The sequence below is a fragment of the Adelges cooleyi genome, unplaced genomic scaffold, assembly GCF_023614345.1.
Source record: "Adelges cooleyi isolate 19-005CV unplaced genomic scaffold, UGA_ACOO_1.1 ACOO_flye_CR_arks_rails_tigmint_CR_PRNA_308, whole genome shotgun sequence".
Classification (NCBI taxonomy): Eukaryota; Metazoa; Arthropoda; class Insecta; order Hemiptera; family Adelgidae; genus Adelges; species Adelges cooleyi.
In genome coordinates, this window is record NW_026095979.1 from 346,364 (window position 1) to 371,357 (window position 24,994).

Consider the following 24,994-nt stretch of genomic DNA (forward strand, 5'->3'; position numbering starts at 1 on the left):
TGCACCCGGATGGCCATTTTGCGTAAATACCAGCCGCCTCGCCATGGCAAAGTCAGAAGTGTTCTGGCTGCGTATTATCTAAGATACCTGCAACAAGACACTCGTTATTACTGTTTGTGTATTGAATTTATGCTTGTTGAAAATACAAAGCTTACTTTATTTTTGTTATTGAAAGTATTCTTTTCATTTAAAAACTTCCAAAATCCATCTTCCACCTTTGTGTTCTAAGTCTTCAAAGGCCACAGACTTGACAGACTTAACAATAGTTATATACCTTGATTCATTGATAACTGACTTAAATGAAAATATCAAAAATATAGAATATGTCATACAACTATTCAATTATTATTAAGACATTATTTATGAATATTTATAGTTATTAGACAATAGCAGGTATTGTTAAGGGTTTAACTTACTAAGGCTAATTTATTATTTATTTGTAGAATCTATAATTATTTACTGCATTATACTCTGCATATAAATAATGATAATGATGTCCTATTATGGTGAAATAACACCATACTACATTACCACATTTAATCAGACTAGAGATAGTTTCAGCAATTAAACCGCAATACTGTAAAACATAATTTACTTGTATTAATAGTTTTATTCAAATAGGATGTAATAATAATGCCACACAATTTGTGTACAACATAGTGAGTGTACGAACTTTGTCGCTACAATAATTGATAAATAGATTATGTTATTAATTTTAAATATTGCCAGTTTATATTATGTGAAAATGAGAGTTTTCTCTGGCCATTCGCTATCTGGTTATGTTGGTTTTTCAACCTACCTCTGAGTATGTTAAAATAGGTAGGTACTCTGTAAACAAGAACTGTTTGTCTATAATTATTTCAAAATCTTTTATATGACCAATGCGAACATAAAGTATATAAATTTTATGTGCTACCGGTTTTGGAAACCCGATAAAATATGATAATTATTAAGAGGAATTGTAGTATCTTTATAAAGCCATAGCTAATGAACAGATTAAACGAAAATATTGAAGAATCTATGAAGATATTGTAGAATATGTACGAATATGTACATAGTAAACATGTATATATATATACACAAAACTACACTTTGTTGTAAAGCTAAAATTTATACAAGTAGTCACTTGCATAAAGAATAATAATTTATTAATTATAAATAAACCACGATAGTAGTTAAATTAGTTATATAGTGTAATTTAATCAATAAATTAGTGAAGCTAGAATTTATACAAGTAGCTATATAAATCTAGTTAAGTATTAAAAACGTATAAACGAAACCTAAACGTTTAGGTGTACAATTACACTTTATAATAAACCACGTGACAAACATAGCAAGAACAAATAACACTGCTACACTGCCATACATGTGAACACGAATTAACAAAGAAACAAACAACGACCAAATGATGACTGACTAGAGACATGAGAATCAACAGCGCCCTGTACCGGCTGTAGGGCGGCGAAGGTCATTAATCCCCGCCTAGCGCATACATTTTGAGGAAATTGCAATTTTCAGATTTTCCCTTTATTTACACTATATGACCCACCTTTGTGCCAAATTTCACGTTTCTACCTATACTGGAAGTGTCTTATAATTTTGATGATGAGTGAGTGAGTCAATCAGTCAGGAACAGAAATTCAAGATTTGAAAGGGCTTATAATTAGGGGCTCATATTTTTACAGTGTCCTAAGCTACATGAGTTTAATCTATGTTCCAAATTTCAAAAGCTTATCTTAAGAAGTATTAGAGATATGAGAGTTAGAAATACTGGTTGAATAGGTTCGTGTAAAGATACACTGGCATTGCTAGAACTGCCGTGCGCTCCAATATTCCGAAAAAATGAGTGTCTTACCCAAAATGAATCACTCTGTATATATATAAATATATATTCATTTACATATGTTTTCAATAAATAGTGATGAACAATCTATATATCACATATTTGTAGTATTGGTTTTTTATCCGAAAAACCTATAAAGTTCAAAAACCACATTTATGAAAAATATATGTTTTGAAAATAAAGTGATTCACACATATTTACATTGGATTTTTTCGGTCGACAAAACAGATATTGTTCGACAATTTGTAAAAAAAACATTAAAACGGCCGGTTTAACTATCATTGCAATTGTTATAGTAAGTAATACTACCAAAATTTTAAAACTTCCCACTGTTAATATATTTTTCTAATTTTCAACGTTTTCCCGCATTTAGAGCTTCTACAACATTTAATCCACTAGTCCCAATTCATTATACATCAAGGCCATAAGTAAGTAATACTATCAAACTTCGTAAGTACGCATTATATAGAGATGGATGAATTTTAAACGCATTAATCTTAGAATAATATACAATATTGTAGTGTAGCATATTTCATAATAGTTTGGAATGCTCTGTGAAGCGTTATATTGGTATTAAATGCAATTGCAAGTGTCATCGTGGTTATGACGAAACCTTTGGTGTCGGATGTCTTAGGCCCATCGGTTGACACCAGCAAATCACCTCGTTAGTCAGTCGGAATGTCAGAATTTTTTTTTACATAATATAATAGTTTAGTTTTGTGTCGACGTGTAATTGTCACCGCCGTAATTCGATCGTTCAGCGCTACCGCGGCCCCCGCTGTCGGAACGCCCTTCCATAGTTTTGCGCCGCCGAATATCAAACCGGTACGTTTCGTTTTGCGCCGCTGAATATCAAACAGGTACGTTTAGGAAGTGCCGCCGTAACCTAGTTTGGCGCCGCCTTGTTTATTAGTAATGTTCCAAATATCAGAGCATCTTTAATTTACACACCAAATCATCTTTAATTTAAACGGCAGAGCATTTTAACGGCAGTTCAATCAATAAGCAGCGTCTTGATTTCAATTGACAGAGAGTTTCCCATTTCGACAAAAAATGTTTTTCTTTTAGCGGAAAAGAAAGCTTAATTTTTAGTACTAACTTGAATAAGATATTTATCAATTATTATTATACACGTTAAAATATTTAAGTTTTCATCAACACGATTCTTAATCGTTGTATACCGTTGTATAGTGGTATTATATAGTAGTTGGTATATACAAGATGGCCCACGAAGATTTGACAACTGAAATGACTTTTGTTCAAGTGAATATTTTTAAGTTTTTTTTTTAAAAAATAATTTATACTCATTTACGCTATAAGCACCACAGTTTTTATTGCACTTGGCTGTTATATTTTTTTAAATAATTTTTTTTTTTTTGGTTACGTTTTTGTTTTATTTTCAAGATATCCATTTTATTTAAAATAGTTTTTAAAAAAGAATTAGTAAACAAAAATTATATTTTTATCCATACATTAAAAAGATATAATCATTTGAAATTGGTGAAAATTTAAAAATTTCCCTCCGCGTTTTTTGTTGGCCATTTAAACGTATATTAAATCACAATTGTTCATCTTTTCATTTTATAAAAGCTTTTTTTTCTGATTAGACGGATATCATTGCAATTTTTTAAGTAAATGAAACTACTTAAAAATTTTAAAACTTCACACTTAATATATATTAGCTTAATATAGCTTCTATAACATTTAATCCACTAGTCCCAATTCATTATACATCAAGGTCATACGTGAATAATACTACTAAACATCGTAAGTACGCATTATATTGAGATGAATTTTAAACGCATTTGTCTTAGAATAACATACAACATTATATTTTCTAATCGATATCTTAAACATATAAGTCCATGTTTCTTTGTACAATATTTTTTGTAAATAGATTTTAAAACCAAATGTCATTTTAAAAAAAACAAATCATGCGAGGGAGTGCAGGTTATTTAAATTCGGATTTTGAGGATATTTGTGTACCAGAGCATGCCTGATCAACATTGTAATACAATTTTTTTTCAGTTCGACACTTTTTCGTTAAGTTATAGAAAGTTAACGTTAGTGGGGGTGAAGAAGTCTACTTTTTCGACTTTTAACCTAACAAAGTCACTCAAAATTTCGGATATCTAAGGTTAGGCTGCAAAATATGTTTTTAGTATATTGTATTGCCGAAATATAATGTACTCAAATTTAAAATGTGCAATGATTATTAAAATTTAATTTTTGATTTTGTATCTTTAAAATACATCTCAAGCTACTTTAAATCTTGTATTTTAAGTTTATTAAAAATACAAAAACAATGGTAAATTCTGAAAATAAAAGGTATTACCAGAACACTATACCTTCTTGCTGGTTAGACATTTTTGAAATACGATTTTTTTCGAACAAATTAAGATTAAAATTAAAAACATATAATATATTTTCCAGAAGCGCCTGAACATTAAAAAAATGCATATATGTTTATTAATGTTTTAGATAAAAATGAAAATTTCCTGTATTTTATTATCATTAATGTGCGTAAATGTTTTGGCTAATATAAGTATAAGTAAGTATTTTATTTTCATATTTACCTACACAAGGACGATAAAATTAAAAAAAAATAATATTTTACTTTTCTTTACAGCAGATTATATAAATATGGTTGAACTTCTGAGTAAGTGATATTTTATAATCATACAGATCAACATAGTACATTTTTAAATTTTACTATATTTGTATAAAACCTATTTCTAAAAACATTTATCACAGACTTGCAAATTCAGAAAGCTTCTGGCATTAACGACGGTTATATAGGAAGTAAGATAATAATTATCAATATACTAATATGTAATTGTTTGGGTATGTTGGCCTACTTATCAAATTATTTGTACATCAATAATAATATAATATAGTAACAGTGTGCCAAACACTGTAAACGTTTTTAAGTTTTAGAAATAAAGTAACAAATGTTTGTACTCGTATTTACTAGGAGTCCGGAAACGCATCTTTACGGTTTTAAAATAAGAGTTGGCTTTTATAATACAGCACTTCCGAAAAGTTATGTCTTACAATAATGATAACTATATTAGTTGAGAACATTATCTGTGTCTTTAAGTTAAGACTGTAAAAAAAATGTCCCCACCTAACTTCCTAATAAATGGGCGGGTGGTATCTTCTTAAAGTGGTAGTTTTATATTTTAGATTGGGTCTGTGCTCCATCACTCTTAGGCACGGGCCGTCCTGAAAGTCACTGTAATCTACAATGAGCATACTTTACCCCAGGAATGGACAAATTAGGGAGCTGGGGGGAGTTGCCTAATGTATGGTGTAATTTTATTTTTAAGCTTTTTATACACATTTTGAATTTATTCGAAACTTTTCTTTAGTTTTAACTTTTATTTGATTGTTTTAGATGGATTGGAGCGTGTAATTGAAGGCGTTTTGCGTACAAATTGTAGTCCATCGAGTAACAATAATTACATTTTAATAAAAACAAATCTTGCTAATATAATAATTGTATACGAATAACATTAAAAAAGAATTTTTAACCCTTTTACTGCCGTTGTGTTTTTCAAAAACGCAACGCAGTTTTTCAAACAGCAATGCGTCCCAACCATCACTATAATAATGGTATCCTGTTTCTTAGTTCTTTAATTGATTAGTACGTAAAAGTACGTCCACGACAGTGAAAGGGTTAGAGAAAATGTTTAAATTACATACATTGTTTTTTATCTTATTCTAATTCCCAATACGATTTAATACAGCTATTGTATTTTCATTAGGTTTCAAATAGAGATAAGCTTTTTGTTCTGAATTACCTATACACATATTCTTTTTTTTAAACTTTTCTTTAGTTTAGTTTATAATAGAATAGAAAATTAAATTCAATGCCATTTTTGTATTGCTAATTTCAGGGTATGTGATTGAAATGTTCACTGTACCTGGTAATATGTTTAATAGTATTTTATGGAAATATTTCCACACAGTCGTATAATAATTATTAAGTATACAAGGTTTTCGCATTAATTTCAGAACTTGCACTTACTTACAACTTTGACTATCTACAAGGTAATCAATTATCACTTTTATAAATTATAAATTTCAAATTAATAATGCATTGCACAGAATTATATGTACAACATTGGTTTCTATTACAAAAAAAATATATACATACAATTAAAATTTTTATTTTATTTTCAAATTTAGATTCCATACTGACACAAACAGATAATCTGCAACAGGAATTATTTCAGAATTTAGGTAAATATAAAATGTTAAATTTTTTAGTAAACAATTTTTAAAGGCCAATAAGTACGATGAAATGTGAGTGTGGATAAAAATATTAGGTTATTACATTTTTGGAGATTTCAAACAAAAGTTAAAACTATTTCTAATTATACGGAATATAACTAGATTCATCAAGGTACAACAGCTCAAAATATCTTGTAAAATACAAAGAACAAAATAAATAAACATTAAAGATTGAATTATTATTAAATTCAGTGTGCAGAAAGTATTTATTTAAATGTTGCTAGAGAATAATTTAATGTTAATAATTTATTTAGCATTAAATAATTCGTAAGATAATTACCAATTTTTCGTTTCAAAACGAATGTTATGGATAAATATAACGACTTGGTTTGATAAATTGTATAATCATGTTATATTTTTGTTACAGGTATTCCTATAGTCTATCCAAACAAAAGTAAATACAAAATTAATTGTTCATTAAAAAAAAAGTTATGATTTGAACAAACGATAAAATTTTCTTTATTTTTTTATGTACATTAAATTTTTAATAAACTAAAATTTAGTTGAGGAATCATAACATATAACATCAGGAAGTACAACTTTAAAATAAAAACATAAATAGGAATATATTAATAAATTTTGTATTATTAATACGATGATATATAAATGTATGCAGGTAATGAAATTTTAAGAATAACCACACTTGGAAAAACAAGAACTTATCTTACTGGAAAAGCTTTACATAATTTACATAAGCAAATAATTGGTGAGTATTTAAGTATAGAGTTTGAGTGGTATTGCTTTTCTATTAACATTCTATTTCTTACAGGGTGTTTCATAATTGATAACACAATCAATATTTTTTAACTAAATGATAAATTTTGGCTTTTCTCTTTGGAGACTCATTAATTTTTGTTATTGTTCAATATTACACGATATTTAAACTATTTTCTAGAGCGGGGGGGGGGGGGGGCTTTATGTTAGTACTAAAATATTTGGCATAGATTAGCTGGAACTGTCATGGGTAAATAAAATAATCCAGGTTGATTAACTATTAAAAATTTATATATTATTGTTACAGATATTCCTGCACTTGATGATAAAAACCAAAGTAATTACAAAGTAATCTCTCTCTGTTATACAGGGTGTTCCAGTATGGAAGGTAAGTAATAGGTGATTGGACATCTGGGGACCCCCAAATAAGCCCCCCGTTTTATTTTTTCAATAAGTCAAAAATTGAAGATTTCCACAGGTAAGTAAACAAATAACGACTTAAAAATAAAAAAATATATACCCTGTTATTCAGTGCAAAAAGCTCACCTTAAAAGAGGGGTCACATCATTTTCAGTCTTTTTCAGCCCCTAACTCTTCTCTTATCACTCATCTTATCATTTTTTCTTACCTCTAGTCCCTAATCATTTATCTCTTATCACTAATATTTGATTATTTACTTCTTGTCTCTTGTTTCTAATTATTTATCTCTAATCTCTTATCATTTAGCACCTATCTCTTATCAGTTATCTCTAATCTCTCATAATTTATCTCTTTTCTTATATTTTATCACTTATCATTTATTTCTGGTCTCTAATCATATTTCTCTTATCATTTTTTGAGTTAGGGGCCAAAAGGGACTGAAAATGATGTGATCCCTCTTTTAAGGTGAGCTTTTTGCACTAAATAACAGGGAAAAATTTTTTTTATCTTTAAGTCATTATTTTTTTACTTAACTGTCGAAATCTTCAATTTTTAACTTATCGATAATATTAAAACGGGGGGCTTATTTGGGGGTTCCCCAGATGTTCAATCACCTATTACATACCTTTCATATTGGAACACCCTGTATATCTGATTGTCATTTCAAATAATAATTACAACGGTTTTCGATAGTATTGAATATTACTTTTAGCTTATTTGAAAGATATATTTAGTTTTATTTATATTCATTTGTCCACACAGTAATTATAATAAAGTGAAACTTTAGTTTGGGAGACTTAATAACATATTACTAATATTATAATTACATTAAAATTTTGGACAGCGTGAATCAATTTTTAACAATACAATTGTTAAGCTCACGAAGCGGTTTCTGATCTTTTTACATAAATCATTTTTTTTTAGTATTACCTTATCTGTGAACTGTTGCCTTTAACATACTAAACTTAATGTTTTTTTTGACTGGACTTACCTTCTTGGTCTGTCATTTTATGTTAAAAAATGTCATATTGTGACTTTTTCCAACAAACCGTAATTATCCTCCAGGATTATGGATAACAATTACAACCAGTTTTGATCAACTATATAATTGTTTTATATTTTTGTTACAGCTGTTACTAAACATAATGATATAGACAAAAGAAGTTACAAAGCTACGCGTTAGTATTAAATAGAGCTTACGGCTTGTTTGAAATATAAAATGTGCTTTATTTATTCATTTGTTTTATGTAGAGTATTCTTTTAGTACTCTTACCAAACAATGGTTCAGATAACAATTGAGAAAATACAAAATTACATTTTTAGCCTATGTCGTCTTTTTACTAAAAATACAGCACCCTCTTCACGACTAAATCGCTGTCCACACTTTCTTTAACCTAACCTTGGATGATCTTCGGACTAACAATAAACTCTATTTTAATTTTTCACCCCTTCTAGACTCCACCAACGCTGCTGCTATTCTTTTTATCATATCTCTTTACGTTTCTTCCCACTCTTTTTGTACTAATTAAGATGTTTAGTTAAAAAATTAAAAAAAATGCGAATATGTTAATAAATATTATATTATCGACCCAGTAATTCATATTTATGTATATTTATGCAGGTAGAGCCACTATTAAATTGACCGAACTCGGAAAGGCGAGAAGACTTCTAACAAAAAAAGCTATAAAAAATGTACTTACCCAAGCATTAGGTGAATATAAATCGAATTTTTTAATAATATCGATTTCTTCAGCGTGATTTAATATGGATAACACAACCAATTTTTCTTAATTACTAGAAAATTTGTGGTTTTCTTTTTGGAGATATTTTAATCTTTGTTATTTTTCAATATAACACATTTTTTAAACACAATTTTAGAGCGAAAGGGGGTTATTGGATTTATGTTATAACTATATTATTTGTTATTCCTCAATTTATTTTTAAATAACTACAAATTTGTTATTTTTATGTGTTTCACACTTTAGTTATTGTTATTTTGCAATATTTCTCACAACATATACATTTTTTCAATACTTTTTCTGGAGCTTTAGCAACAAGAATAATTTGTTGAAAATGTTGACTGGCTTAGAAATAGTTTTGGAAAATTACTTTAAAAGTACTTTTAATGAAGTTTCAAATTTAGGATAAGAATTGGAATGCCGTATATAAATGCAAGCAGATGATAATAATAATATGCTTTATCCTTTATTTTGTCCTGTTAATTACTTTAAAAATAACTATCCACAAATGGTTATCGACCAGTCAAAAGCATCTTGAAGAAAAATTATTTAATATTTACTCATAATTATATAAACTATTTTGATTACTGTAGTAGTGATTACTTTTCCCGTTTTTATACTTTTCTATGAATTCACGCCTCTTATCAATCATGTTTATAGAAAACCAGGTTGAAATGAATACATTTTTAGCTTTCTAAAAACATATTATAAAATTGCCTAAACTTTGAGCAACACGAAAAAAATCACACATTTTAGATTAAAAACTCAATTAAAATGACTTTCTGTGACACACACGAAAAAAAAATCTGAATTTTTTCTAAAAAGCCGAGATTTTTTTTCATAAAAAACTGCCTATTGATAACGTTTTGCGTTTGGCAAAAAAAAAATTATAAAAAAGAAGAATAAAGAAAAACTAATACATATATATTATAACATTTTAATAAAAAAAAAAATCCAAACATTATTTTTTATGCGTTACAGACATGCAGGTTAAGTTTCAAAAAGTTCGGTGAGGAGGAGGTGGTAGGTTCTTCAAATATTCGTTTATAATCAGCGTTTTGACCAATATACATATTCTATATTATAATTGTATTATTTGACTATCTGACGGCCCTTCCCGGACAGCGAATCCGTCTAGAAACCATCGTGATTGATGGTGATGCATTGCATAAGTTATTTTATTTACGTTTAGTAAATTTGTCTTGCACAATAAAATGAAATAGTTACTAGTAAGCTGAATTTGGCAAGTTTTAACTACTATTTTCTTTATTTTTAGCTGAACTGATTTCGTATGACAAGGAGCATTGTGTTTATACACTTTGTTTGATGATAGCATTGTGGATTAGTTCAAAAACGGCTTCAATACCGTTTGTTACTTTGGATCATGAAGAGGATATTGATGTTTGTGTAGTACAAGATGAGGACTGGAATGCTGTAAAATACAAATCATTTAAGGGCATATATTGGCAAGTAAATGTCAATGAAACGGATACTAAAATAGAAGAACTAAATGTACAGGTACTCGACGATTCCAGTATTCCACGATTTGAGAAAGTGTTAGACTAGTAATAAATGTTTATTTCTAAAATATTATAAATAATTTTTACATACTGTACTAACATCCAAATTGTTATTTAATGTTATGGTTTTTCTAAAATAAACTTGGCTCACAATTTTAAACTCATATTTTGTTGTTTAAAAATTATTATTATTATTATTGCATACTATGGTTTTATTTTTACTGGAGGACGTTTTATGATCTAGATTGATAACCAATGAAGAGGAGGATGGAAGGTTCTCGCAAGACTATTTATTGCCCAATGAGAGATAAAATTATAATATGATCAGTTCAATATTCAATTGTAAAAAAACTATTGTATTTGTTATAGGATTTTTTTTTCGGGGTTTTATTAATAAACAAAAGATTTGCGTGTCTGCAAATCGTTGTTGTCTGCTTCTATGTTAGACGTAGAAGCAGACAAGAGCGAAGTGATGGCAAAAGCTAGAATGACAGTAGAGCAGTCATCCAGGGAGTAGAGAATGGATATTAAACCTGTAAGAGTAAAACAGTAAGAACTTTCTCTGAACTCTTTCGACCATGGCGCTGGCATTAGCGGTAGCTGGGTCCTAGAGAACACTGGCATACTCAAAGGTCGGACGGACAAGAGAGCAATGAGGGAGTTTAAAAGGGTGAAAAATATTAAAGCTTTGAGTGGAATCACTAAAAAACTCAAGAAGCTTTACTCTTTAGTGCTCTTTTTAACATACAATTTTAATAGTATTTTGCAAGTGTTCAATGTTAGATATTGGATTTTTGTACACTTCGTTTTTAAGCAAGCCCCATAAATAAAAATCCATAATAGTTAAGTCGGGCGATCTTGCTGGCCATTGGATGTTTTGACTCTTTGTGCCCATCCATCTACTCCCAAATGTATCAGCTAAGTAATTTTGTACAACCTTTGCATTATGGGCTGGAGCTCCTTCTTGTTGCCAAAACATACTTAACCTTTTCTGGAGTGGTAAATCCTCCAATAGTATCGGTAAATCATTTTTTAAAAATTCAAGATACTTCTTTGCGTTAATATTCTCCTGATAAAAATATGGACCAATAATATTAATAGTAAGATAATCCTAACTCTTCTAAAATTAAAATATTAAATAATTAATGCGAAACTTTTATTTTATATTTTATTTAGTACCTGCATCAGCTCTCAGCGATATTTTGGGCCGTGCGCTAAGAAAGGCCAAAACTGCTATACTATTTTCATAATTAGTTTGACTTTTACGATACTGTGTGTTATGCAAAGTAAAATTACCCACAAATGCCATGTTTTTGTGGATTCGCGCAAACATAGAGTGATGTGGACAAGACCGATTGATAAAACGCTGTTGATACAACCTTCAATTTAAAATCTTTCATAAGTATTTTTGATCCTATTTTATTAGAAATTAATTCAAAAGAATTTACGTTTGTACCTTTGTGCAACTCTAGTGTTTTTACTACATTCGATGTAGCATGTCTGCATATCTACTTTCTCACTATTACTATAAGACATAGTATAATGTAACACTATTATTTTAACGTAAAAACAAATAAAATTGTCAATTGATATAATTGTACTAAAAACTGAATTACCGTGTAAATTTTTGTGAACATGTACAAAATTGTAAACTATCCACTAACCATCTATTTTGTCTAAATTACCTAGTCACTTACGAGCACTTACGATAAAAGTTTGTTGTTCGAAACATTCTAAAAATACAATTTTCCTTAATAAGAACCAGTTTGTTATCGCAAATTCTATGCATCTTATCTAATGACATATAAGAGTTAGTATTATTGTTGTTCAATATTTTTTTGGCGAATATTATAACAGAGTACACACATGCATATGTGTAATAATTAAATATCTAATAATTGTGCGATAGCATTACCGCTATCTGGGATTCTTGAGCTCGTTAAATCCATTATTTTCTTAATAAACTAATTGAGGCCGATATTTTATCCCAGTCTGTCCCAGATTTTATTACGTTAAGCTAATTTTATTTATTTAACCAAAACGATCAAGTAGTACCGGGTGATTTGATAACTACGGGACACACAATATCTTAAAACATATTACTTTCTTCCTCCAAACTTTCTTTTATTGCCGCTTCCAATGAAGTCGGTCTTTCAGCTTTTATAATTGTTTTTACCGGCTGTCGTAGCCCCTCGAGTGGCTAACGTCTGGCTTTTGATATGGTCGCGAAAAATTTTGGCTTCGGCGACCGATTTTCCCATTGCGCTCGCGTTGCACAGTTCATGAAATGCGTTGCCGCGCAATTTTGTTTCTATTGCTTTTTATAGAATGGGTTTTGCTTCGTCTGCTACACTAATTAGTGCGATTTCGCAGGCATTAATAAAAGGGTATTTATCGGACCGTATTGTGCCGTCAAAAATTGGTATAAGACGTAACGCCTCGCCGAGTGTGAGTGTAGATGCCAAATTATTTGTGTTTACTACGGACACGGTGCGAGCGGTGTTATTGTCGGCGCCCGTAGTATTTGCCGTGTGAATACTATCCGGTACGTTCGTTGCCGCGGATAAGGTGGCGGTGGTGACAGTTACATTAGCGGGGGATCCAACGGTGGCAGCGTCGGCGGTTGTACCGGTGTCCTCCTTGGGCGCTCGCGCTGCGCTACGTGTGACGCGTTCTTTTTCTGATTTCGCCTCGGCCACACGAGTACTTATGCCTTCGCCGGTGTTTTGCGTCGGCCCAAGTAAATTGCATAATTCGCGCACTGAACTATCACCTAACTGAAATAACGAGTCGGGATATCCGGCGGCGATTGACCTAGTAACAGGCCTGTGGGAATTTTGTATTTGATTCCCCCCGTCCCTACTGTTGTCGCTGTTGAACGCAATATTGTTCAGAATATTGATATATTCCGAGAAAATGAGTGTCTTACCCAAATAGAATCACCCTGTATATATATTATATTACATATATGAACAATATACATATATCACATATTAGTAGTACGGTTTTTTTATCCGAGAAACCTATAAAACCAAAAAAACACGTTTATAAGAAATATGTATTGAAAATAAAGTGATTGACACATATTTACATTGGATTTTTTCATTCGACAAAAACAGATATTGTTCGACAAGTTGTAAAAAACCTCTAAAACGGCCGGTTTAACTATCATTGCAATTGTTATAGTAAGTAATACTACCAAAATTTTAAAACTTCCCACTTTTAATATATTTTTCTAATTTTCAACGTTTTCCCGCATTTAGAGCTTCTACAACATTTAATCCACTAGTCCCAATTCATTATACATCAAGGCCATAAGTAAGTAATACTATTACTAAAGTACGCATTATATAGAGATGGATGAATTTTAAACGCACTTATCTTAGAATAATGTACAATATTGTAGTATAGCATATTTCATAATAGTTTGGAATGCTCTATGTAGCGTTATATTGGTATTAAATGCGATTGTAAGTGTCATCGTGGTTATGACTAAACCTTTGGTGTCGGGTGTTTTAGGCCCATCGGTTGACACAAGCAAATCGCCTAGTTAGTCAGTCGGAATTCAGTAGTACAAGAACCTCTAATAAAAATCTACAGTATATTTTAGTTCATAAAACATATTGGTTATTCTTTCTTTTTCAAAAACACCTTTTTTTTGTCCGGCCTATCCATTTACATCATCTAGTGGCAGCGGTAACCCATTAGTTACATTATAACAGTGGGCGAACTTACGGATTCTGGCCTTAAAAAAGGGGTGTCTGTTTGCCATTCAGATAACCAATTTCTTTTTACATAATATAATAGTGCGAAAAGTGGGCATCCGCCGTTTAGTTTTGTGACGACGTGTAATTGTCACCGCCGCTGTTCGATCGTCCCCTCCGTAGTTTGATCGTTCAGCGCTACCGCGGCCCCCGCTGACGGAACGCCCTTCCATAGTTTTGCGCCGCCGAATATCAAACCGGTACGTTTCGTTTTGCGCCGATGAATATCAAACCGGTACGTTTAGGAAGTGCCGCCGTAACCTAGTTTGGCTCCGCCGTAGTAACCTACTTCTGAGCCACCGCCGTCTTGTTTATTAGTAATATTCCAAATATCAGAGCATCTTTACTTTACACATCAAATCATCTTTAATTTAAACGGCAGTTCCATCAACAAGCAGCGTCTTGATTTCAATTGACAGAGAGTTTCCCATTTCGACAAAAAATGTTTTTCTTTTAGCGGAATAGAAAGCTTAATTTTTAGTACTAACTTGAATAAGATATTTATCAATTATTATTATACACATTAAAATATTTAAGTTTTCATCAACACGTCTCTTAATCGTTGTATACCGTTGTATAGTGGTATTATATAGTAGTTGATATATATATACAAGGTGGCCCACGAAGATTTGACAAATGAAATGACTTTTGTTCAAGTGAATATTTTTAAAAAATAATTTATACTCATTTACGCAATAAGCACCACGGTTTTTATTGCACTTGGCTGTTTTATTTTTTGAATAATTTTTGGGTTACGTTTTTGTTTTATTTTCAAGATAGCCATTTTATTTAAAATAGTTTTTAAAAAAGAATTAGTAAACAAAAATAATATTTTTATCCATACATTAAAAAGATATAATCATTTGAAATTTGTGAAAATTTAAAAATTTCCCTCCGCGTTTTTTGTTTTTTTAGGGAGTTTATAGACTTTGAACACAGAATAGATAACATTTTTTAATAATAGTCGGTTTCAGACATTGGGTCTGAAGATTTGTCATTTACGCTTATTAAATATTGTTCGTAGCGAGACATTAAAAAATAAATAGCAAAAAAAAATAGACTTAGACAATAAGTCAACACTCAACTACATGAATACTTGATACTAATGATACTTGATACTATGAACTAAATGAATATTTGGTCATTATCATACATTTTTATCCACCTAATAACGCTATCATCATTATGTAATTGATCCAAAAAGTGTTCTATACCAATTTAGTATCATGTTTTTCATAATAGCAAATACACAAATTTATTCTAAATGCCTACCTCAGTGGTAAAAAAAAAAGAAAAATAAATAAAAAATACATAACTATCAAGTACTTGTTTTTAGTTGTTTTATATAACATGCTAACAAATTAATACTTCATAGAACAAAAAATATTAAATCTTTTTAAATTATACAATATTTAATGTTTTAAAAAATTAAAATCTGGTCGCTTTTAACTCTTTAATTAGTCAACACCGATGTCAATGACATGCATACAGCATATGACAAAATGTCCATTATGCATAATAATAATGCAAAATCCGGGTAATATCAAAGCAATCAAGAAAACTAATTCAAAACCGATATAAACTAATTTAAACAGAAAAATAGCAACTGAATATTATAAATAAAGACATTTTTTTTTAATTGATCAAGGGAATACGATAAGTTTTTTCTATCTTTTCTTTGTTTAATCAACTTAAGGATAGATTTTACTATTTTTATATTATACATCACTAGTTACAGAGCTTGTTACACGTTAAGCACATTAAAAGGTACATACTGACTTATTATTTTAACCAAAAGTTACTGTAAAGTAACTTGTTCAATACCCAAATATTAATAACAATATAAAAATTAACCAAAATTTCAGCTCAATAAATAAGTAATTAATCATACTATTACTTTCTTTTTGAGATTGGTGATGTTAAACATTCAAGTATGCTAAAGTAAGAACTTGATTTTTTAAAACAAATTATTGTATCAATTGTACATCTAGAATTGTAACACACGACCAATTATACCAACTCTTTGTAATATCCACTATATAACCATAAAATCCGCTATGTTGAATCGTTTGTCCAAAACTAACACTTGGTTACTTTTGGCCAAAAATGAAAGCGTAACCATAAAATGTAACAACGGTGAACCCCGTATTATAAGATTAGATGGTACAGGACAGGTAATACTTACCAAACATGTAATTTGTATGCAAATCAAATCATTCGCATACCTTCTCACACCATTATATTCTCACCTTAACAATTGTAATTCTCTCTATTATCTTACTCACTCTATGTTTTACTTTATACTGTTTTGCCAAGTACAAAAAGCGTAAACCTGTTGTGTACCAACCCCAACGTAGTTGCAGAGCCGTCAATTTAGTTAGAAATTAAGATACCTAAAAAATATTTAATTATGTACCCCTTAGGTTTAATTATAGTAAGTAATATAATTAGATATAAGGAAATAAGCACGGAATGGCGGTATTGTAACCCGTACCCCTGTAAGTTAAGAAAATTATAATTATTTATTGGACAGAGACTATCCAATCTTATGTGGGGAGGGATGTAGTGTAGCATATTCATAATAGTTTGGAATGCTCTATGTAGCATTATATTGTTATTAATATTAATATGCGATTGCAAGTCTCATCGTGGTTATGTCGAAACCTTTGGTGTCGGGTGTCCTGGGTCCGTCGGTTGACACGAGCATATCGCCTAGTTGGTCAGTCAGAATTCAGTAGTACATTATAGCAGAAGCTCTTGCAATTACAGAAACTCTTAAAAGTTAAGTTTTATTTTTAAAGTGTAATCCGTATTCAAGAGTATAAGTTTAATAATAAAAATCTACATTTTATTTTAGTTCAAAAAACATATTGGTTATTCTTTCCTTTTCAAAAACACCTTCTTTTTGTCTGGCTTATCCATTTACATCAATTTTATATTTTGTAATCGATATTTTAAACATATAAGTCCATGTTTCTTTGTACAATATTTTTTGTAAATAGATTTTAAAACCAAATATCATGCGAGGGAGTGCAGGATTATTCAAATTCGGGTATGTGGATATTTGTGTATCAGGGCATGCCTGATCAACATCGTAATACAATTTTGTTTTAGTTCGACACTTTTTCGCTAAGTTATAGAAACTTAACGTTTGTGGGTGTGAAAAAGTCTACTTTTTCGACTTTTAACCTAACAAAGTCACTCAAAATTTCGGATATCTAAGGTTAATCGGGTGGTCCTACAACATGTAGTCGTATTTGCTGATACAAAAAAAAACAGACACCATTGAGACACTAGCTCGGCATCGATACAAAAAAAAGGTTTGCAAAAAATTTGGCAACGATAGGCTGCAAAAAATGTTTTTAGTTTATTTTATTGCCAAAATATAATGTACTCAAATTAAAAATGTTCAATTATTATGAAAATTTTATTTTTTGATTTTTTAACTTTAAAATACATCACAAGCCTTTTTTTTATCTTGTATTTTAAGTTTATTGAAAAATACAAAAACCAATGGTAAATTCTGAAAATAAAAGGTATTACCAGAACAATATACCTTCTTGCTGGTTAGACATTTTTGAAATACGATTTTTTTCGAACAAATTAAGATTAAAATTTAAAACATATAATATATTTTCCAGAAGCGCATGAACATTAAAAAAATGCTTATATGTTTATTAATGTTTTAGACAAAAATGAAAATTTCCTGTATTTTATTATCATTTATGTGCGTAAATGTTTTGGCTAATATTAGTATAAGTAAGTATTTTATTTTCGTATTTACCCACACAAGTAAGATAAAATTAAAAAAAAAAAATATTTTACTTTTTTTTACAGCAGAATATATAAATATGGTTGAACTTCTGAGTAAGTAATATTTTATAATCATACAGACTAACACTGTACACTTTGAAATTTTACTATATTTGTATAAAACTATTTTTCAAAAACATTTACTACAGACTTGCAAATTCAAAAAGCTTCTGGCATTAACGACGATTATAAAGGAAGTAAGATAATAATAATTAATATACTAATATGTAATTGTTTTGGTATTTTGGCCTACTTATCAAATTATTTGTACATCAATAATAATATAATATAGTAACAGTGTACCAAACACTGTAAACGTTTTTAAGTTTTAAAAATAAAGTAACAAATGTTTGTACTCGTATTTACTAGGAGTCCGCAAATGCATCTTTACGGTTTTAAAATAGTTAGCTTTTATAATACAGCACTTCCGAAAAGTATTGTCTTACAAGAATGATATCTATATTAGTTGAGAACATTATCTGTGTCTTTAAGTTAAGACTGTAAAACAATGCCCCCACCTAACTTCCTAATAAATGGGCGGGTGGTAGTTTAAACTTTTATTTGTTTGTTTTAGATGGATTGGAGCGTGTAATTGAAGGCGTTTGGCGTACAAATTGTAATCCATCGAGTAATAATAATTACATTTTAATAAAAACAAATCTTGCTAATATAATAATTGTATACAAATAACATTAAAAAGGAATTTTTAACCCTTTTACTGCCGTTGTGTTTTTAAAAACACAACGGCTTGTTTATGACAGAATAGAAAATTAAATTTAATACCATTTTTGTATTGCTAATTTCAGCGTGTTTGATTGAAATGTTCACTGTACCGAGTAATATTTTTAATCGAATTTTATGGAAATATTTCCATACAGTCGTATAACAATCATTAAGTATACAATGTTTTTGCTTTTATTTCAGAACTTGCACTTACTTACAACTTTGATTATCTACAAGGTAATCAATTATTTATTTTATAAATTATAAATTTCAAATTAATAATGCATTGCACAGATTTATATGTACAACATTGGTTTCCATTACAAGTTTATATTATTTTCAAATGTAGATGCCATAATGACACAAACACATACTCTGCAACAGAAATTATTTCAGATTTTAGGTAAATATAAAATGTTCAATTTTTTTGAAAACAATTTTTAAAGACCTATAAGCATCATGAAATGTGAGTGCGGCAAAAAAAATATAAGGTTATTACATTTTTTGGGAATTTAAACAATTTTCAAGTATACGGAATATAACTAAATTCATCAAGGAATAAGCTCTCACAATATCTTGTAAAATACAAAGAACAAAATAAACAAACATAAAATATTAGATTATTATTAAATTCAGTGTGCAGAAAGTATTTATTGAAACGTTGCTTGAGAATAATTTCATGTTAATAATCTATTTTGCATTGAATAATTGTTAAAATAATTACCAATTTTTCCTTTCAAAACGAATGTTATGGATAAATATAACGACCTGGTTTGATAAACTGTATAATTATGTTATTTTTTTATTACAGGTATTCCTATGATCTATCCAAACAAAAGTAAATACAAATTTAATCTTTCATTAAAAAAAAGTTATGATTTGAATAATCGATTAAATTTTCTTTATTTTTTTTTTATTTACATTAAATTTCAGGGCGTACAATTTTTTTTTTTTTTTTTTTTAACATTTATTATTAAAATATACACGATCTGTAATTATTATTTTTTTTTTTTTACAATAAGCGTATGTGATGGAGGAGAGGAGACATGGCATGAGGCAGGAGAGAAGAAGCCACCCATTGGAGGCACTTAAGGGCAGGAGTTTTTTTTAATGTGCTATTGTGAGAAAATGAGATTGAGTTAGTTTAGTATGTAATTAATTTAGTAGGTCACGACACCAGGTACGTTTAAGTCGCCTTCTGGGGTCACCAGGAATTGCGTTGGTGGATAGTTCGGAAATCAAGGGATTACGATGGCTGCGGAATTTGGATTGTGTGCGTTTGTAGAAAGTTTTTGCAACGTTTTGGACTGTAGAAATAGCTAGATCTTTATGTAGAGTGTCGTTAGAAACATAGTAAGGAGCTTTGGTTATTTGGCGTAGACATTTTGATTGGAAGACTTGTATTTTATTTAGGTTGGACGGTTTAGCTGCACCCCGCAGTTGGGTACCGTATGTCCAGATCGGTTTGAGTAGGAGTTTATATAGTAAGAGCTTGTTTTTTAGGTTGAGATGTTGTGACGTGAGGAGATAGCGTAATTGGCGAGAGCGGTTATTTAAGGTAAGTCTTTTGTTATGGGTATGGGTTACCCAAGTAAGCCTGCGGTCTAGATGTAGACCAAGGTATCGGATATTTTGGGCGGTTGGGAGAGGTACATTGTTGAGGTAGATGGGAGGGCAGACTTTTTGCTTTAGTGTGAATGTACAATGAATAGATTTTGTTTCGTTGATTTTAATCCCCCAGTCTTTGTACCATAATGAAAGGAGATTGAGATGATTTTGTACGAGGTTTGAGGCTATTTCAGGGTCAGAATGGATGGCTAGAAGCGCCTTGTCATCGGCAAAGTCACCAGTCGTAGTGTTAGGGGTGGTAGGTTGATCTGAGGTGAATAAATTGAAAAGTAGAGGCGCAGATACCGATCCTTGAGGTACTCCCGCGTGGATTGGTGATACTTCGGATAAGGAGAAGCCAGATCGAACGGCGAAATGTCTGTTTTCTAGATAAGATTTAAATAAAAGAAAATAGTATGGTGGAAGAATAGATTTGAGTTTGAAGAGTAGGCCATTATGCCATACTCTGTCAAATGCCTGAGACACGTCAAGGAAGGCAGCTGTGCAAATAAGCTTTTTTTCAAGAGTATAGGATATTTTATCCACTAGGCGATGGACTTGGTGTATTGTGGAGTGGTTATGACGAAATCCAAATTGGGTATTAGGTATGCTCTCTTCTACGATAGGAAGGATACGTTTTAGGATAATTCTTTCAAACATTTTTGAAAATAGCGGAAGAAGACTAATGGGCCTATATGATTCGGGAGAGTCGGGAGGTTTGCCAGGCTTGGGGATCATAATGATGATTGAGAATTTCCATAAAGCAGGGAAGTATGCCAGTCTAAGTATAGAGTTATAGATGTGAGTTAAGAGAAGTAAAGTTTTTTTGGGAAGTTGTTTTGCTACCTCAGCTGTGATTAGGTCATATCCTGGGCTTTTGCGATGAGGAGAGTTCCTTATCGCACATTCAACATCGCTAGGTCGAACATGTTTAGGTGGGAGAGTCATGGGTAGAGGGTAGGAGAGAAAGTGGTTTACTTTTTCGATTTGAGAAGTAGAGAGAATATTGTTGTGTGGTTGGAAGGTAGAATAGTGATGGTGTCGAAATATATTGGCTTTTTCTAAGTCGGTGACAGCCCAAGTTCCATCGGGTTTTTTTAGTGGAGGAACGGATTGTTGAGTTCGAAGGATTTTCCTTGTTGTTTGCCAGAGTGAGTTGTCAGTAGACGAGAGGGAGACGAGAGGTTTGGTGAAATTTTCTGATCTAATAGAGGCTAGGAGTCTTTTGAGTTTATTAGTTAAATAGTTAAGTTTGCGTTTGTCGGAGGGATATTTAGTTCTCTGCCATGTTGCACGAGCTCTTCGTTTGTCTGAGATTAAGATTCTTATATGCAGGGGAAGATTACTGGTGGGGTTAGTGGTTGACATTGGGGAGGAGCAAGACCAAGCAGCTTCTTGTATTGACTTGGTTAGGAGGTGTACGGCATCGTCTATAGCGTTTGGAGATTTTAATCTAGTTTTGAGGTTACATTGACTATCGAGGGAGGATCTGAATTTTTCCCAGTCCATTTGGCCTAGGATGAGGCTTGGTTGTTTTGGTTTAACAAGAGGGGCAGTTTCAATTGTTAAGAGGATAGCTGAATGATCAGAACAAAGGTCGTTGAGATTAGTGGTTAGGCTGTGGAGACTGTTGGGGATTTTAGATATAAATATGTCCAAAATGTCTGGCTTTTTTCTGGGTGAAGTGGGCCAGTATGATGGCGATGGAGGAGAGTGTACTTTGTAGTTACGATTTTGTGTTGTGATTTCAAGTATGTTTCCACGAGGGTTGTTAACACGACAACCCCATTGTATATTTTTAGCATTTAGATCTCCTCCTATTATAAATGTATGACCAAGAGTAAGGAAGAATTCGTTGAATTGGTTTAATGTTATTGTGTGGCGTGGTGGACTGTATACTGCAAATATATTAAGGGGGGTGTTGTTAAGTGTTATTTGTATGCCGCTGGCTTGAATATGATCCTTTTGGAATTGTGGAAGTGGATGGAATAGTAGGGAGGATTTCACTATGATGGCAACGCCAGCGTGTGCTGTGCCATCAGGATGGTTGGTTTTGAAGACTTGAAACCCGGGTAGGTAGAAGTGTGTTGAATTGGTGAAATGAGTTTCTGATATGAGAGCGATATCAATCCTGTTATTTTGTAATATGGCTAGAAATTCGTCTTTGTGTTTTGTTAAGCCATTTGCATTCCAATTAAAGATGAGGAGAGAGTGTGATGTGGCGTTATTACTTGGCATTGTTAGTATTGATGAGACTTGAGAGGACGGTGGTGAGGAGAGAGATAAGAGGGTTTATTATAGATTTGAACTCGTCAAGGAATTTTAGAAGTGAGATTTCATTGATGTTTGTGGGGTTATTCGAGTTAGCGGACTGGTGACCCTCAGTTACATTTGCATACGTACGTGACCTGGGTGTGTTTTCGGTGGCTGGTTGTTGATGTTGTTATTCAGGATTGGCGTTGAGATTGGGTGGATGTGGTTGATGAGCTTTCTTATTTGAGGTGTGGTTGTTATGTTTCTGGGAGATTTTTTGATATATTGTGCATCCCTTGTAATTGGCTGGGTGTGCCCCTTGACAGAGGCCGCATTTTGCTGGTAGATCTGAAGATTTTGTGCACGAGGAAGAAGGGTGATTTTCTCCACATTTTACACATATGGGTGGGTAAGCGCAGTATGAGCGTGTGTGGCCATAGCTTTGACAGTTTTGGTATTGGGGTATTTGTCGTTTTTTATGGGGCTCTTATATTTTTATTTTTGTATGCAAAATAGAAGTAATAGAGAAGATATCGGTATCGCTTCCTCCGTTTGGGTCTATGTCAACAAAGAACATGGGCAACGTCATTTTAGTTTGGTGGTGTTTAACGTTGGTGACATTTCTCACCGTGAAACCTATTTCTTCTAGAGCTGTTGTTATATCAGTTTCTGGAGTAGATGGATGTAGGTTTCTTATGACTACCCTTAAAGGTTTATCGGATTGGAGCTGGTATGTGTGGTACTGTGCATCGATTTTTTTTCAATAAGTGAATGATTTTTCTGTAGTTATCTGGGGTATCAGTTTGGACTTTTAGATGAGTTGAGGTTGATTGGCACGAGAAGGTATTTGGACCGATGATTTGTTAAAATTGATTTAGCAAGCCTATGTAGTCAAGGACCCCTTTAATGAAGATGGGTGGAGGCAAAATTGTTTTTGGTGTGTTGTTGGTGGTATTCGGTTGCTCCTCGTTTTGGTTATCAGATGTGATGTTAGGGTTTTCAATGGTAGGCTCGTCTATGGAGAGAACGCTGTATCTATTTGGCATGATAAACGTTTTAGCTTTCTTAACGCTAGCTGTAAACGATGGTGATTGCGGTGGTGTGGACGAAGTAGATATGTTGCGTTTATTTTTATTTTTGTCTTCATTATTTTTGCTGATTATTTGGTTATTGACAATTTTAATTGGGGACACAGTTCCGGAGGCCATGTCGTCAGTGTTATCGGAGTCCAAAGGTCACCGCGCGTGACGGTGCCGTGGTCTGTTTAGTGTTTGGACTATTATTGTAATGCGTGTCGGAGTAGTGGAATATAATTTAATATAAAAAATAATATTAAACGATATTACTTGATTTGGAGAAATATTTTTCCCGAAGGTTGTTCACCTTGCGGGTTTGTAGGAATAGTGTCAAATATTTCGTCGAATGAGGTGAAATGCAGAATTTTCTGTTCGGTAGAAGTTTCAGAGCTGGACATAATCCGGGAGCGACGTATAAATGCGTGCGCACTATCGGACTGTCTGCGCGCGAGTGCACGCGTACAATTTTAAAATAAAAACATAAATATCAATATTAACAATTTTTGTATTATTAATACGGTAATATATAAATTTATGCAGGTGATGATATTTTAAGAGTGACCACATATGAAAAAACAAGAACTTATCTTACTGGAAAAGCTTTAGATAACTTACTTAACCAAATATTTGGTGAGTATTTAAGTATAGATGTTGAGTGGTATTGCTTTTCTAAGAACACGTATTTCTTACAGGGTATTTCATAATTGATAACACAATCAATATTTTTTTAACTAAATGATAAATTATGGGTTTTCTTTTTGGAGACTCGTTAATTTTTGTTATTTTTCAATTTTACAAGATATTTAAATTATTTTCTAAAGCAGGGCGGGGTTTTTCGGCTTTATGTTAATACTAAAATATTTGGTATTGATTAGCTGGAACTGTCATGGGTAAATATAATAAACCAGGATGATTAACTATAAACCATTTTTATATTATTGTTACAGATATTCCTTCACTTGATGATAAAAACCAAAGTAATTACAAAGTAATCTCTTTCTGTTATATATCCGATTGTCATTTGAAATCAGGGGTTCGGAACTAATTCCGGAACGTGTTTGTTCATAACTTCCTGTTGTAATCGTTCCGGAACAAATACCCGGAACTCGTTTCTCAAGATTTTCGTTCTGGAGCAAATACCCTGAACTCGTTCCTTTGATATTTGTTCCGGAACAAATAAAATGTAATTGTACCTTGTCATTATTAATAATTTATTAATGGAGCA

General features: G+C 31.4%; 1 protein-coding gene across 1 annotated transcript in view; it reads left to right on the forward strand.

Moving 5' to 3' along the window:
• LOC126839808 (uncharacterized) overlaps positions 1-24,994 on the forward strand; it is a 55,761-nt gene that overhangs the window by 14,785 nt on the left and 15,982 nt on the right. Inside the window, exons 5-13 of the mRNA XM_050575222.1 lie at positions 5,241-5,294; positions 5,743-5,772; positions 5,861-5,896; positions 6,035-6,088; positions 6,507-6,533; positions 6,756-6,845; positions 7,161-7,190; positions 8,404-8,451; positions 8,895-8,984. Coding sequence (XP_050431179.1) covers positions 5,241-5,294; positions 5,743-5,772; positions 5,861-5,896; positions 6,035-6,088; positions 6,507-6,533; positions 6,756-6,845; positions 7,161-7,190; positions 8,404-8,451; positions 8,895-8,984 — 459 coding nt within the window. The remainder of the gene's footprint in view (positions 1-5,240; positions 5,295-5,742; positions 5,773-5,860; positions 5,897-6,034; positions 6,089-6,506; positions 6,534-6,755; positions 6,846-7,160; positions 7,191-8,403; positions 8,452-8,894; positions 8,985-24,994) is intronic.